General features: G+C 36.4%; 1 protein-coding gene across 1 annotated transcript in view; it reads left to right on the top strand.

Annotated features, from left to right (window-relative positions):
- The window catches only part of ADGRV1 (adhesion G protein-coupled receptor V1), a 275296-nt gene that overhangs the window by 16722 nt on the left and 243172 nt on the right, over positions 1-15402 (top strand). The window contains exons 6-11 of the mRNA XM_088130185.1: positions 1300-1413; positions 4076-4641; positions 7288-7558; positions 8926-9255; positions 13121-13297; positions 13833-14056. Coding sequence (XP_087986311.1) covers positions 1300-1413; positions 4076-4641; positions 7288-7558; positions 8926-9255; positions 13121-13297; positions 13833-14056 — 1682 coding nt within the window. The remainder of the gene's footprint in view (positions 1-1299; positions 1414-4075; positions 4642-7287; positions 7559-8925; positions 9256-13120; positions 13298-13832; positions 14057-15402) is intronic.

Here is a 15402-nt window from a genome sequence, read left to right on the forward strand (position 1 = left end):
AAGTTAGAATTATTGCTGTAAATAAATTTGACATTTCTTGAGTGAAGTAGAACTTACCATTTCCAAATATTCCTACTTAGTAGGATTAATTTCATTTTCAGGCTAGTAGCCTAATCAGATTGCTGTAATCAGATCATTCTACCTAATAGCTATCTGTCCTGCTGAAGTCAGGTTGTGAGCTCTTGCAGAGTTCAGCATGACCTGGAGAATATTGGCCCTGAACTAGTAGTTGTGTTATGGGAACAGGGTCAAGTTTTCATGGCAAGAATCAGATTTTGCAGAACCAGGAAACAGAGTGAGAAAAGCATTTATTGATATAATAGTTTCAACTGTGATCTGATATTCCAAGCTGGACTTGATAAACCTGGTCCTTCAGCTAAAGCTACAGAGATTTTACAAGAACAGTCCTCTTGCTTGGAGCTATAAAGTCTGACACACCAGTGGTTTTAAATTCTGCCCTCTTTTTTGCCCAGCAGGGATCCTGGGAGGTGAACAGCTTTTAGAATTGGTAGATCAGTTCAGAGTCAGATTTTGCCATTTCCAGATGTAGAATCTAATAACTCCTCTTCTGCAAGTAGATTTTTGGAGAAGTCCTTCTCAACTGTAGGCATGTTGCATTTTAGAATCATGAGATTTTAGGCAAATGTTGTAAAATCATGTCACAAATTAGCTTTCAATTCTTTATCCTACAAAAGCATAAATAATTAGAGTTTTTGATAGATCTTCATCAAATGTATATTAGCTTTTTGGAAAAGCTGTTTCTGCATCATAAAATCCTAAAAAAGGATACATATTAATTAAAATTCTTCTTCCTTGTTGTATTTTGAATTTATTTGGAGTTTGGTATGAGTTCCTGTGGTGTACAGTATCTAATTCAAACTGCCTGCATATACCAAATCCATCTCCTGATTCTTATATGAATATATCAGAGGAAGAGTTGCCATTTTTATTTTTGTTTTATACATATGTCCTACAGCAACAGTTGAAAATGTACAAAACTTCCTTGTGGATAAATATGGATATTTTAACTACTCCCAGTCCAATAATTAGGAAATAATTCTTTTAGGTCAATTCCTCTCTTTTATTTGTACATAAATTTGGGAATGGAAGAACCATTTCATAATTTTTTGAATAACTGTTATTGATGTAATCCTCAGGTTTCTTTCAAAAATGATTGTCCAGACTTTTTGGAGGAGATCTTGCTTTCTGGATTTGTTAATTGATGAAATTAACAATTTGTATTGTTAATTGATGAAACCACCCACTACTTTTATTAAATAGCTTCAGCTTTCTTCATAGGTTGAAGGTGGTCCAAATTCCCCTAAAGAAGATTTGAGTCCAGTAAAGGGAAATATAACCTTTATGCCTGGCACAGCTGTCTTGATTTATAACTTATTTGTTCTTGATGACCAGGTAAGGATATGTATCAATTATATTTACCCATTTGAGCAATTAGTAAATTAACAAAAAAGACAAAAGAAAAAGATTAGTAGTAGAGTTAGATATTTCTTTGGAAGGCAACTGGTTTGCTTGCGAAGAAGTTACAGTCTTTCAATTTTTTACCATCAAGCAGTTTCACAAAGTTTTATCATAATAACAGCTCCTGTTTTTGAATCTCCAAAGGAAATAGATGCCTGAATTTTGTGGCAGGAAAACAAAACAAAGAAACCATTTAAGAAATGTTTTCATCTATGAAGTTCTAATTATATGAATCTGAATGAGAAGTATAAATGATGTTTTAGTACATTTAATGTACATTTTACTAGTTATTATTTCATAATCTTTTTTTTTTTTTTAGAAAAAATAAGCATTTGGCAGTTTTCACTGAAATTCTGATGAAAACGGATAAGGCTGATAAATTAAGCTGTTACTTGTAAATAACTATTATATTATAATATATTATATGTGTTATAATAACTAGGACTAAAGTAAAACAACTAGATGTCTAATTTTAACCTTCCTCAAAGCAAACAATTTGTATTGTTCTGTTCTGTTTTGTTTTCCTTTTTTATAGTTCAGTATTTTGTCACAAATAACTTTGACTCTGGAACAATATGCGTAGGTCATTGGTCAAGGTGGACAAAGATAGATATCTTCAAGAATACAGTAGAGATATTTGGACATGATGGCTGTCTGTTCACATGTATATTGGTCCATCGTATTTCCTTGAAATACCAGACTCTTGGTTCATAGTTCTGTTTTGTTTGCAATTTGTTCTGTATGTGATAGTTCACCAGAGTCTGCTATTTCATGTTTGGATTGTTAGTTTTATATATTTCCATAAAGTTTTCCTTGACTTGAGCTTTCTACTGACTTCATAGGTACATCCAAATATTTGTCTCCTGCTTCCCATTAAAGATCTTGAAACAATTTACAATAAATTCAAGCAACTAAACAGATTAAAACAATTGATGAAAATTTACATTAAAATGTTCTATAAATCTGAAGTAATGGAAGCTATATAAATACAACAATGAAATACTAAAACAATAATAAAGAGGGTAAATCAGCAGTAAGAAAGTAAAAAAAAAAATTCAGAGCAGTGTAACGCTTTGTTAAAAAGACTGGGAGAATAAACATGCTCTTACCCCATACCAGAAAGACAAAGCTGGCAGCACATACCTCACTGGGGAGGACAGCCCAGTGTTGGGATGCTATTGGTTAGCTGCTCACTGTACCTCAGCATGGAAAGGCATCCACAGAAGACTGTCTGAAAATGATCTTGGAATACAGACAGGAACATAAAGGAAGATACATCTTCCTGGTATTAATATGGAACTGGTTTGGCATTGCTTTTTGCACTGGGAAGTCTAGAGCCTACAGCCCTGAGATTTCCTAGTGGTCTTTCATCCTATTACTAACTAAGTCCAATTTTGTTTAGCTTTATTGAGATCAGTTAAGATCAGCCAAGTGCTGCCATATGCTGTCGGGACTTCCTTACATTGTATTGTATGTATGTATGTATGTATGTGTGTGTGTGTGTGTGTATATATATATATATATATATATATATATATATATACACACACACACATACATACATACATACATACACACAGTATACACACACACACACACACACACACACACATTGGTAATAATTAGACATTAAAAAACTATGGGATTGTTCAATTCAGAATCTTAGAGGGAAGACCCACAGAATTGTAAAACATTGCCATCTTTCTTGTAAGTCACAAAGTTTATGATGGCAACAGAATTCCAGAAATACTTGCAATGATCCCTGTTTGTCTCCAACAGATTGTTTTCTTCAAATCTAATTCTTAGATTTTGTCAGGACATGCATATTGGTTTCTTTGTCCTAAATCATTGTGTGCATACACCAAAATCCTTAAATACTTTGAAGTCTTTGCTCACAAACAGGTAATATTATATAGATAGTTTTACTAACTGCCAACCCCCTTTGACCTTTCTGATATCTATAGGAAAGAACATCCTCCATGTGAGTATCTGTTGTTAAGGCTAATCAGTTTACAGTCAAGTAAGGAACTCATCAGTAGTAGGAGATATATAATTTTAGGTAAATTCTGATTATTCACTATTTTTAAGTCTGTTTTTAAGCAAATTGTGTCTTGAAAGTTTTCATGGCTGATTAATTCTCTGATTAAGTCAGTATTTCTGTCATCATCTCAGGAAGATTGTTTGGTAATTTATTTTTTTTCCCTGTTGAAATTGCACTGAAGTGTTTGGACTACATAAAAGATGGCTCTAAACTTGAATTTATAAATTCTGTAATATAGAAGATAGCCTTTAAGGAAGCCCAGGCTAATCTGGATCCAAATAAATTTAAAACAATAAAGTATTTTCAAAATCTACCACTTTAATCTGTACATGTTCACCTTCATTTTCTAGCAATCTGATCTGGGTCAAATTTGTCAATTTTTCAGCATGTCTGTGTTCTGTGCTAATTTCTGTTATAAATCATGTGGAAATATTTTATGGATTAGATAAATACAGCGTGATGGGAGAGATTTTTTTCTGATTTGATCAATTATTTACTGGTTTGTGCATGTTTACATTTGATTTGAATAATTATTGGATAATATTGCTATTCTAGATATCAGAAAATGATGAAATATATATTATACATTTGAGAAGCGTGGAAGGGGGAGCTGAAATTAATACATCAAGAAATTCTGTTGAGATTATTATTAAAGCGAATGACAGTCCAGTGCGATTCACTCAGAGTGTTTATATGGTACATGAAGAAGATGATATAATAGCAATCACAGTAGTTCGAGGTAAAGATGATGGTGGAAACAGAATTGGACCAGATGAACATCAAGTTTCCATAAGCTACGTCATTGTAACGGGGAACTCTACACTACATGCACAGCTTAACTTAGACTTTCTAAATCTACAGCCAAATGCAACTATTGTTTTTCCACCTCTAGTGCATGAATCTTACATTAAATTCAAAATCATTGATGATGCCATACCAGAAATTGCTGAGACGTTTCATATCATGCTACTTAAAGATACCTTGCAAGGAGATGCCATTTTGAAAAATCCATCAATTGTTCAAGTTACCATTAAGCCCAATGATAAACCATATGGAGTACTATCTGTCAATAGCATCTTGTTTACTCAGACAGTTGTTATCAATGAAGATCAAATGCTGAGGTAATGTATTTTTCATTGTATTGATAATGTCAGGATATATAATTTTGGTTATAACATAGCTAGAGCTTCCAAATTTAGGTAGTTCCTATTTCTTTATAGCTGTGTGGGTAACATTTTGGTCGTTAGGTACCATGTTTATTTTGAGAGGCAATGGTACAGTTAGTGGTGCAACAGTAGAATGGGCAAGGCTTCAAGATATAGCTGCTTTTTCCCAGCAGATGCTACATGAGCACCTCAGAATCATATTTTTCTTTTTGAATCCAGATCTCTGCACAGCCCTTTGAAACAGCTGTTGTATTCCACACCTGTCTACCAGATTGCAATAGGAATGAGAAAAATTCTGTATTGCTTCCATGATTTATTCTTTGTTTTGAGTCAAAGTTAACTGCACAGTTTTGTGTATATAGAAGCACTCTTCCATGTTCTTAAGAAGAGGTGTTTACGAATAGACTTTTCTATTACATTAGCCTTTTTTACCCTCTTACTACAACAGTGTATTTTTAAATCAAGCCAACTGTTTAATGCCCCTCTGCGTGCTGTGCTTTTAATCAATTGTTTGACACAATTGATTTGTTCTGATATTGTATTTTGAACTGAAAGTTGCTCTGAACAGCTTTTAGGGATCAAAAATATGATCGAAATTTTCTTAAGTAATACTTCAATCAAACAATTAAAATGATTTTTAATGAAAGTGGCTTATTCAGAATTTTCTAGTTTTATAGATTTTTAAAATGCTATTCTTACTTTGGACTATTTTTAGACTGACTTTCATGAAAAGGTATGACCATGTTCAAAGAGACACAAAGATGTCACATAAAAAGCAGGAAAAATAGGTAAACTACCCATTTTTTGAATCCGGTCTTTAATATCATTCTGCAAGGAGATTGAAGTCCATGCCAGCCATTTTTATAGCAGGCAGATATTCCATACTCATGCATTATAGTAATGAAAAGCCTCTTTACAAATAATACTATATATATAAGGTTTTAGAAAGAGGACCTTTCCAGAACATCTTAAAACACAGTTAAAATGGGATAGATTGATATTCTCCTTCAGTGTTTGGGTTCAAAGCTATTTAAGACTTTAAAGATTAAAAAAAAAAACAATACTCAAAAACAAGTATTGAATTGGGCCCAGAAGCAAAGCAGTTAGAGGTGTTGAGGGAGGGTGAAATCAAGATACAGTAACTACTGCAACCATGTGATCAAGATAGCAGCTAAACCATGTGACCTACTCCTTTTTAACATTTTGACACTCCCCATTGAATGTCCATCAAAGCAGTACAGCTTTATCAATATAAGTTTAATGAGATTCCATCTGGCTACATCAGCTTCAGTTCAAGAGAAAGTACATTTTCAATGCAATATACTAAATTAGAAGTTTACCAAAGTGTACCTAAATAGGCATGCCTGGGTCAGGGGGTGGCATCAACAGGGAGATAATAAAATATGCATCACAATGTTGCAGTGGAAACCACATGACTTACATACTTGTGTCCAGTGTTAGGATGCAAGCACAAAAGGAGAGATTTCTGTCATGCAGTCATAATGCATAGTTCATCTTTTTGGATCACTACCTTTTTTATTGAATAACCATGCCTATCAGAAGTAGTCATAAGTGAAAAGCTAGAAAATTTTGGGCTGAAATACATACAATGATAGAGAGGATTTTAAAGATTAATATTCAACTGAAACCAGACCTTTTCCTCCTGGGACTGATGGATAAACAGTTAGAAAAAAGCCATGGAACACTGTTTTCATATATGATAACTGCAGCGAGATTATTGTATGCACCAAGATGGAAAGATTTGGCAATACCTACAATGGAGGAATGGTTGGTGAAGATGACAGAACTTGCTGAATGGCTAAACTGACTTGTTTGATTAAAGAGAATATCTACATTTATCAGTGTCTGGAAACCCCTTACGGACTTTTTGTATAAAAAAGAAAAAAATGAACTTATGATTTATGGTTTTGATGATTAGACAGGATAGATTATAGAAAGAAGAGAGCCATGATGTTACCTCAGAAAGAGAAGTTAAAATATAATTGTGAAGAAGATCGGAAGCCACTTCTTTATATCTTTTTTTATATCTTTTTTGTCTATTTTTTTTTCCTTTCCTCTTTTTCTCTTTTTGCACTTTTTGCACTTTTAGTATTTTCTTTTATTTCTCCTTTTCTTTTTTCTTTCTCATTCTACTTTAGTTTGTATTCTTACTATTGTTGTTAAAACTCTTAATGAAAATTTTATTTATAATATAAAATAAAATAAAATTCCCCTCTCACCCATATGGGTGGTATGTGTCTTCCTCAATCTCGGGTCCTCTACCAGAGGCCTGGGAGTTTGAGGGTTCTGCGCAGTAAAGAGAGAGAGAGAGTCATAACTGGAAAAGCAGCTTAGACCTTCAGTGACAAAGATGGGAAGTAGTAAAGCTGTGCAATGCTTTGTAAGGGCGGCTTTGGAACATAGAGAGTGTAAAAACAACACCTAGCTGAGACTCTGCCTTCATGTTCCAACATGTTCCAAAACACCTCTTCCAAATTGAAACTGAAGCATTTTAGAGTCCTAGAATGTTGTCAGTACTGCAGCTTGGTACTAGTCAGTGTTGAATATACTACTTTTATTAATTGTTTATGCATCCTGTAGATATGAAGGCATCACTGTTGTAAGGAACGGTGGAACACACGGAAATATTTCAGTTTCCTGGATTATAACTCGCAATAGTACTGATCCTTCACCTGTGACAGCAGATATCATTCCAGACTCAGGGGTGTTATATTTTGCTCAAGGACAGTTATTGGCATCTCTCCCTCTGAATATTATTGATGATGATGTCCCTGAAGAAGCAGAGCCATATCTGCTTCAAATTCTAGATCATACAATACAAGGAGGGGCAGAAGTGAGTGACCCAGCTGAGGTAAGTCTGCATTTATTCTTTTAAAGAACTGCAAGCATTCAGACATGACATTCAGTGCGTTTGGGCTAAAATAAGGCTTAGAACCTGGTTAAGATGTACCCAAGAATAGCCATGTTAGTTTTATCTTTAAAATGATATTTGCTGGGATAGTATTGCAAGGATTATAAGTTACGGTGTGTTTTCCTCTACTAGAGCAGGTAAGAATTTTAATCTTGAGGAAGGAATGGTTTCTACCATTAGGGAATCCTAAGTTTAGAAGCCTATCAAAAAATGATAGAGGCAGCAGGGAAGAATGGGATAGATGGAATGTTAGATTCTGATGTAAATAGCATAAGAATGCTTAACGCTAAGGTGTATAATAACTGTTTCTCCATATCTGCAAAAATTTGCCTGCCTGCTAAAAAGTTCTGCCTTTTAATTTCATAGTGTTAAGTGTCCTCTTACTCTTTTAGAAAATATCTAAATATCTCTGGCTTGTGAGCAGAACATTTAAGAGCACAGTGATAAAATTATATTCTTATGATTTTTTAAAAATTAATTAATTAATTAATATGGCACATTTATATAACACCCTTCTTGGTGGTATGGTATGGTGGTATGGCAAGCAACACTTGCATGGTGTTGCTATTAGTTGCTCAGTTCTAGCTGGCTGTTGGAGTACGGGAAAACGCTGGGCTTATGTCAGTGTCTCTCATATGCCTTCGTATTAAACTGTGAGCTAATGACAGCCATAATTAGAATAGCAGAAGTTTGAGTTCTTATACTTTATCATGAGATAGATAAAAATATCAGTTCAGTTAGAATCACAGTCTATGGTGAGATAATATTTTATGTATTTATTAAATTTGTCCCCTGCCCATCTCCCCCCAATGGGGGACTCTGGGCGGCTCACAACACATTAAAACAATAAATAAATATACAATTAAAACCTATAACAGTACACATTCACAAAAATAAAAGGGAAAAAAATCCAGGAGGCCGATGGTTCAAGGCAACAATGCCAGGCCACTAAGGGACTAGCCAACCCCACAGTTGATGATCCCCCTCCTTGCCCCAGGCCAGATGGCAGAGCCAAGTCTCTGAAAAGCCAGGAGTGAGGGGGCCAATCTCACCTCCAGGGGCAAGATATTCCAAAGTGCGGGGGCTACCCTCAGAGAAGGCCCGTCTCCTGGACCCCGCTAGTCGGAGTTCTTTTGCTGAAGGGGTCCAGAGCATGCCCTCTCTGTGTGATCGGGTGGGACGGGATAAACTCGTGGGGGAGAGGTGGTCCCTCGGGTAACCTGGTCCCATGCCATGTAGGGCTTTAAAGGTTGGGATTGTATTAGAAATTTGCTCTTAACAAAAATTCTGTTTGCCCCCTTTTGTAGCTTTTGTTCTACATTCAGGACAGTGATGATGTTTATGGTGTGATACAATTCTGTCATTTGGAGAATCAGAGGATAGAAAGCAGCCCAGATGGACGCTTTTTGTTGCTTAGTTTTGTAAGGCAAAGGGGAACCGTGGGAGATGTGAGGCTCTTTTATGTCATCATGTATATTCCTTCTGGACCTGTGGATCCTGAACGAGCTAAAGAAGGTGTTTTAAACACTTCCAGAAGAAGTATCCTCTACTTTCCAGAAGGAAAATCTAATGACACCATTAAAGTACCAATAAGAAATGATGCATTTCTTCAAAATGGAGCCCATTTCTTAATACAGGTATATAAATGATATGCATAAAAATCATAAATAATTTGTGATGCATAATATTATGGCATAACTGTTCAATGAAATGTATCACCGATGACATGATTTGTCACTCAAATAATCTCTATGTTCCTAACATCCAATCAATTACTGTTTTTTTCTAACTTATCATATGAAAAGGAAACAATGAACTGTACTTCCCAATATACTACTCTCCTGAAAATCAACTTTTATAGCACTTGTGTTTAGATAGAACTCTTCAGTTGATGCAACTGAGTCTTTTTTCCCCTACTCTAAGTGGGTATGTTGGATTTTTCTGTAGAAGGGAAAGATTATGTGTGAGAGGCAGAGCACGTAAATTTGAAGAGAAAGGGAAGGAAGTGGGGGAAGGGACTGAAAAAGTGAGGAAAAAGTTTATTTTTTAATTATTATAATTTCCCCTATAAATCTTAATTACCAGAAGGTTTTGAATCAATTATTTCCTTGATCCGTATATCTCAAGAGTTGTGATAGAGTTGTGGTCTTGTATGTATGTTAGGTCTCTCGATTGCCATGTATTGCAGCCAGACTATGATGCATAGAGAAATGGGAGGTAGAGAAAAAGTGCCAAGTTTTCAATATCAGTGAGAGAAGGCACTTCCACCCAACACCATTTCTATTTCTCAGTCTCCTCAAAGTGTGTGGAAGCCAGCTGTGGAATTGTCTTCACTCCTGCAAATTTCGGAAGGCTGAGAACAGACAGGCAACACCATAACTAATTAATGCTTCCTTTAACTGGGCAATAGTGTAAAAATTACCCTCCAGTCAGTATCCTGCCTCCTAGGCTAAAGAGGAAAAGAGAAGGAAATAAAAATAAATTGCAAGGTGTTCCTCCCCGTTCCATTTTTAGTATATGTTTTCTGCAATTAGCTGGCTGTTCTACAAAAACTCTGAGCTATTGGTATGAATTGAAATTAGCTAGCCCTCATGAGACACGTGCAATGAAAGTGTTTTAGACAAGGAAAGGAGATGAAAGTGCAAAGTCCCTCTGCCTACTGTCCCTACGTGTATTGTTTCTCCTGGTCAGTAGACATATAAGTACAGAAAGCCAGTGCATGCACACTTTAAGTCTTTTCCCAGCTTGCCCCTCTCAGGGCTAGCTAGGAGTATTATCACCTCCATAAAAATCACTCATAACATGTGGCTGGGACAGTTAGACCAATTAGAGTCCAGGCAGAAGGTGGGCCAGTATAGTGAATATAGAGGATAGCCTTGAAGGACAGAGGAAAGATCTGTTGCCAAGACAATGATCAGATAAATGAGGCTTGAGCCCAGACCAAGAAAGTCATTTATGAAAACGCCTCAGACGGCTCCCCCCTCTTATTTCACATGAAGATAAAAGAGGGAAGAATGGAAGCACATTCAGATTTACAAGATTCTGTTACTATAGCTGTTCTAATAAAAGTAGTTTTAAATCTACACAGTATCTGTTTCTTAGTCTAGTCTGCACTGACAGCTAGGGGCAAGAAGTAATGGTCAAGGGAAGGGGGGTATAATGCAATAGGTAGTTTTCACACAGTCAGTGAAAAATAACGTGATAGCAAATCATTACAAAAATAAGGGACTGATGGAAACCCTTTTTACTTCCCATGTAAAAAAAGAACAGGCAGCCCATTACATAAGGTGGGAAAGAGGTGCAGAAGGGTTTCAATGTTATTTCTCTATATAAAGCTTGCTCCTAAAACACTACAGTCCACTAGAATTCTTTCGTTAGAGCCTCCTGAGGCAGCAAGCATTGGGGTAGGTGAGAGGGAGGAAGGGCTCATTGCTAGGGGAGGAGCTCTTCCTCCAGTACAAGTGAAGGATGGAGTGGTGCTGACACTTCAGGGAACTGCCCCACTCCCCTTTCTTAGTAGCCCAGGAGCTCAAAGCAAAAGTCAGAAGAAGGAGGAGCTACCCATTCCTGACTCTTAAGTCCATAGCACATGGTAAAAGTGGTGATCCGGAGGCACTAGCAGACTACATACTTAAACCAAAATCAGCATGCTGCGAACCCAAGGGCAGCATGGTATAGGGACACTGTTTGCACCTAGAAGACCCATGTTATTCTATCTAAAATTTGCTGCAAAACACAGGCCAGCAGAAGGAAGAATATTGAACATATTTTGACCTTGGGAATGCCCAACATCTGTTTAGACATCATCCAGGTGTCCTTCCCACCTCTGGCAGCACTAAGCAGCCCTTACTGCCAACTAGTAGCAATACATCTTTCCAGCAGAGTAAGATATCTGTGCAGTGGTTTAAGTACTTGTCAAGCAGCAAGTGGGAGGGTGCCCCAAAACATCAGATGTGATGCGGGTATTATGCAGGTGGATTTGGATGACCACACATTCAGCATGGTGGAGGAGGCTGGATGCCAACACTTCCACCATCTGGTTACCCTTAATTAGCAGATCTCCTCCCACACTACTTTTAATAGGTGGGTGATGCCCTTCCTCTATCACTGATGCAGGGAGTAATTGTTGGGATTTCTACGAGCAGCAGGTCCTGATACTTATGTCCACTTTATCGCAGACATTTGGTCCGGTCAAGGTGGAGTGCATGCTTCTTGCCTCTCCCTTGCCATGGGGTAGGTTGAAAATGCAAGATCAAGAATCAGGTGGGCATTTTCTTATGCAGTGGCTCACATTGCATATGAAGTGAGCTTGCAAATTACATCCATGCTTTATGGTCCCAGGCAGTGAGTCCAACTTTTCTACTGCTGTGATTCATTGATTATGTATCATCAAGTTGTTGTCAACTCTTAGCAACCACATAGATAGGTTTTCTCTATGATGATCTATCCTTAACCTGATCCTTCAGCTCTTCCAATGGCTCCCCCATCGCCACTGTAACTGAGTCTGAATCCATTTTGTTCCTGATCATCCTCTTCTTCTCTTTCCTTCCACCTTTCCCAGCATTAGCGCCTTCTCCAGAGAGCTAGGTCTTCGCATACAGTAATGTGTCCCAAGTAGGATAATTTGAGCCTGGTTATTTGTGCCTTGAGTGAGAACTTTGGGTTGATTTGTTTGATGATCCATGTGTTTCTTTTCTTGGCTGTCCACAGTACATATTCTCAGGAGTCTTCTGCAACACCAAAGTTCAAAAGCATCAATATTCTTTCTATCCTGCTTCTTCAAAATCCATCTTTCCCTTCCATAGAGTGTCACAGGGAACACCATGATTTGCATGATTCTGATCTTTGTAGGTATAGACTCATCGCAGCATTTGGCATGATTGACACAATCAAACGCCTTTCTTTAATCAATGAAGCACATCATGACTTATTTTTAATGTTCTTTGGCTTTCTCAATTATCCAGCATGCATCTATTCATTCCTGTGCCTTATCCTAATTTCCAGGCTTGTTTCTATTTCATATTTACTTACTTATACCAGTCACTATATGGACCCATCTAGATTTTTGGGCTGGCAAAAATAGGGAAGTGATTGACTATTTCCTTCTTTTGAGATTCCCCACCCCCACCCCCAATTTTCCATTTTCTCTACAGTTACAAGATTTCCTACTGTCCTCCATTCCAGTGCTACCCAACTCTGGCACTGCTTAATTTTTTTGAGATCAAAGAATGTTGTCTGCTATCTTTAGTATTTTTTCAGATGACTTTCTATTTCTCTGTCAGTGTAACAGATTCAATATTAATTTGTGCTGCTTGTGCAAATACAGTGATCATGCTATTAAAAAAAACTTTAATTCTGACAAGGATGTGTGGAAGATTCATATAGCAAAAACTGAGGTTCCAGTCCAATGACTCATACTAATAATATAAGTAACAGCTAAAAATATGCTGTGTTGCATGTCTATTAATAACAGGAAATTTTAAAAACTTTATCTTATTTCAGCTGGAAAAAGTTGAATTACTGAATATTATTCCTCGAGTTCCATCTGTAAGTCCTCGATTAGGTGAAATTCAATATATATCCTTAAGAATTACACCTGATATAGCAAATGGAGAAATTGGCTTTATCAGCAACCTTCCAATAATTTTACCTGAGCCAGAAGATTCTCTTTTTGCAGTGGTAAGTCAATCTTTCAATACATTGTTCTTGCAAAGTAAACACTTATTAAGAGAAAATAGCATATACCCTAATTTAGGAATGTTTTGTAACACATAACTGAAATATTTCTAATGTAGTCATAGTCCTGAAATGAATGATTATTTTAGCAAGTCTGAATCATAGTTTAAACTGAAGTTGCATCATTTTTTCTTGACTATGGAAAACCTTCTCAGAGTTTAAAATTGTGACAGTTTCATAGATACAATAAAAATTAAACTTTCTCACTTCAGATAAATCAGGCACTCCTTAAGTTTTTTTGTGTTATGATTGGTTGGTGATTTGTGATGATGAAGCTGACAAGGCTTTCAAACAGCTATTATAAAATTATTAGTAACTTTTATTTTTGCATATGCACAAAAGGTTGCAGAATATTTTTTCTCTTGTCTTCAGGTTCAGAAATATGTTGGTAAAATATTAGATGGGTTATAGCTTGGAAACTCAAGTTTCATTTACATCTAAGAAGTGCAAAACTTACCAAACCTTGTATCTGTTCTAGAGCTCCATTCCTTTGCATCGAGATGGGACAGATGGACAAGCTGCTGTATTCTGGAGCCTAACACCTATAGGCCTCAATCCAAAAGCTGTGACTATTGATGATATATGGCCTTTTTCTGGCTCGGTTCTGTTTTTATCTGGACAAAGTGACACAGCAATCAACATTACTATTCAAGCTGATGACATCCCTGAAATGAATGAGATACTAACATTATCATTAGACAGGTACTCTTTGATATTTTCCTAGAAACAAATTAATGTAGTGCTTACTCTTGATGTAATAATATAAAAGACTAGTTAAACACCTATTCAAACTGTAATTCTAGGTATACTAACTTGGCAATCAGAAAACACAATGGAATGCATTTCTCAGAAAAGCTGAGGACTGAAGCCAGCAAGGAATGAATGAATGAATGAATGAATGAATGAATGAATGAATGAATGATCAGAGACCAGACAGGCTATTATCAAAACACTGCGCAGATGTCCTCAGCATCAAAGGTTGAGAAACATGGCAAAATTTTGTTACTAAGTAAGGGCTGATGAAGATATTTAGGGTTTAAATAATGATGTTGATAAAGAAATATGGCTTGATTCCTAGATACTGCAATAGCTGATCTTTCTCATTGAAGCTTCTCTCACATTTCTGTAAAAGTACCTCATCTGTTTGAGACAGATTCCTGAATCTTGCTGCTAAGATTATGAATGCATGTTTGTGTTTCTAGAATAGTTTTTATCAACCTTGGTAACTTTAAGAATTCTGGGAGTTGAAGTCCATGCATCTTAAAGTTGCCAAGGTTGAAAAACACTGTTCTAGAGATAGATTTATTGCTGAGCCCTGTGTGAAGCTCCAAGCCAACCCCCCCCCCAAAAAAATCTATAACACCTTCCACTGGGGTGTGGTCCAACCGGAATTAAAAATAATAACAAATAAAAACTAAACAGCTGTTTTTAAAAAACAAAAACAATGAAATGAATATACACCTTGATATGTTTACAATCAGAATATAAATAACCCACAATTATAAAATCCTAAACCTACCTATCATTAAACTTTGCTAATAAGATTTGTAGCAAAAGAGCCTTTCTGCCACTCATCTCTGCTCACAACCACTTCAAAGAATGAGTCTGCTTTATAAAATAAAGAAGTTTTCAAATCTAGTGAAATTCATCACAAAGGAACTTAGAGATTTACATCCCTTGAGAAGAGCCTGCCAGGTATCTTTCCATCCTTCTGTTCTCAAACACAGGAGAACATTTACTAAAATAAAGCTTGATGTGCTCCCTTCTGCTGTTCTCAAGGCAGATGCTGAAACATTGCTTATAAAGAATGCCTCTGTCCTTGTGGGTGGGGAAAGATAGAAAACTCTACCAATGTTTTACAGCAGTGCATATTCTACAGAGAGTAGGCATTAAGTACATTGCTTTTTTTGGGGGGGGGGGGCACAATCCAGGCCAATCAGGACAGCAATGCCTCTCAGGCAAAAATGATTTCATGGCACAGTGTTGCAAAATTCTGTGCCAAAGCATGTTGAGTGCAACATGAATTAACATCTAGGTCACCTTTGTGA

Source organism: Python bivittatus, unplaced genomic scaffold (genome assembly GCF_059951505.1).
Source record: "Python bivittatus isolate LINGU-HERP-01145 unplaced genomic scaffold, Pbiv_v1 ctg000850_np1212, whole genome shotgun sequence".
Taxonomy (NCBI): domain Eukaryota; kingdom Metazoa; phylum Chordata; class Lepidosauria; order Squamata; family Pythonidae; genus Python; species Python bivittatus.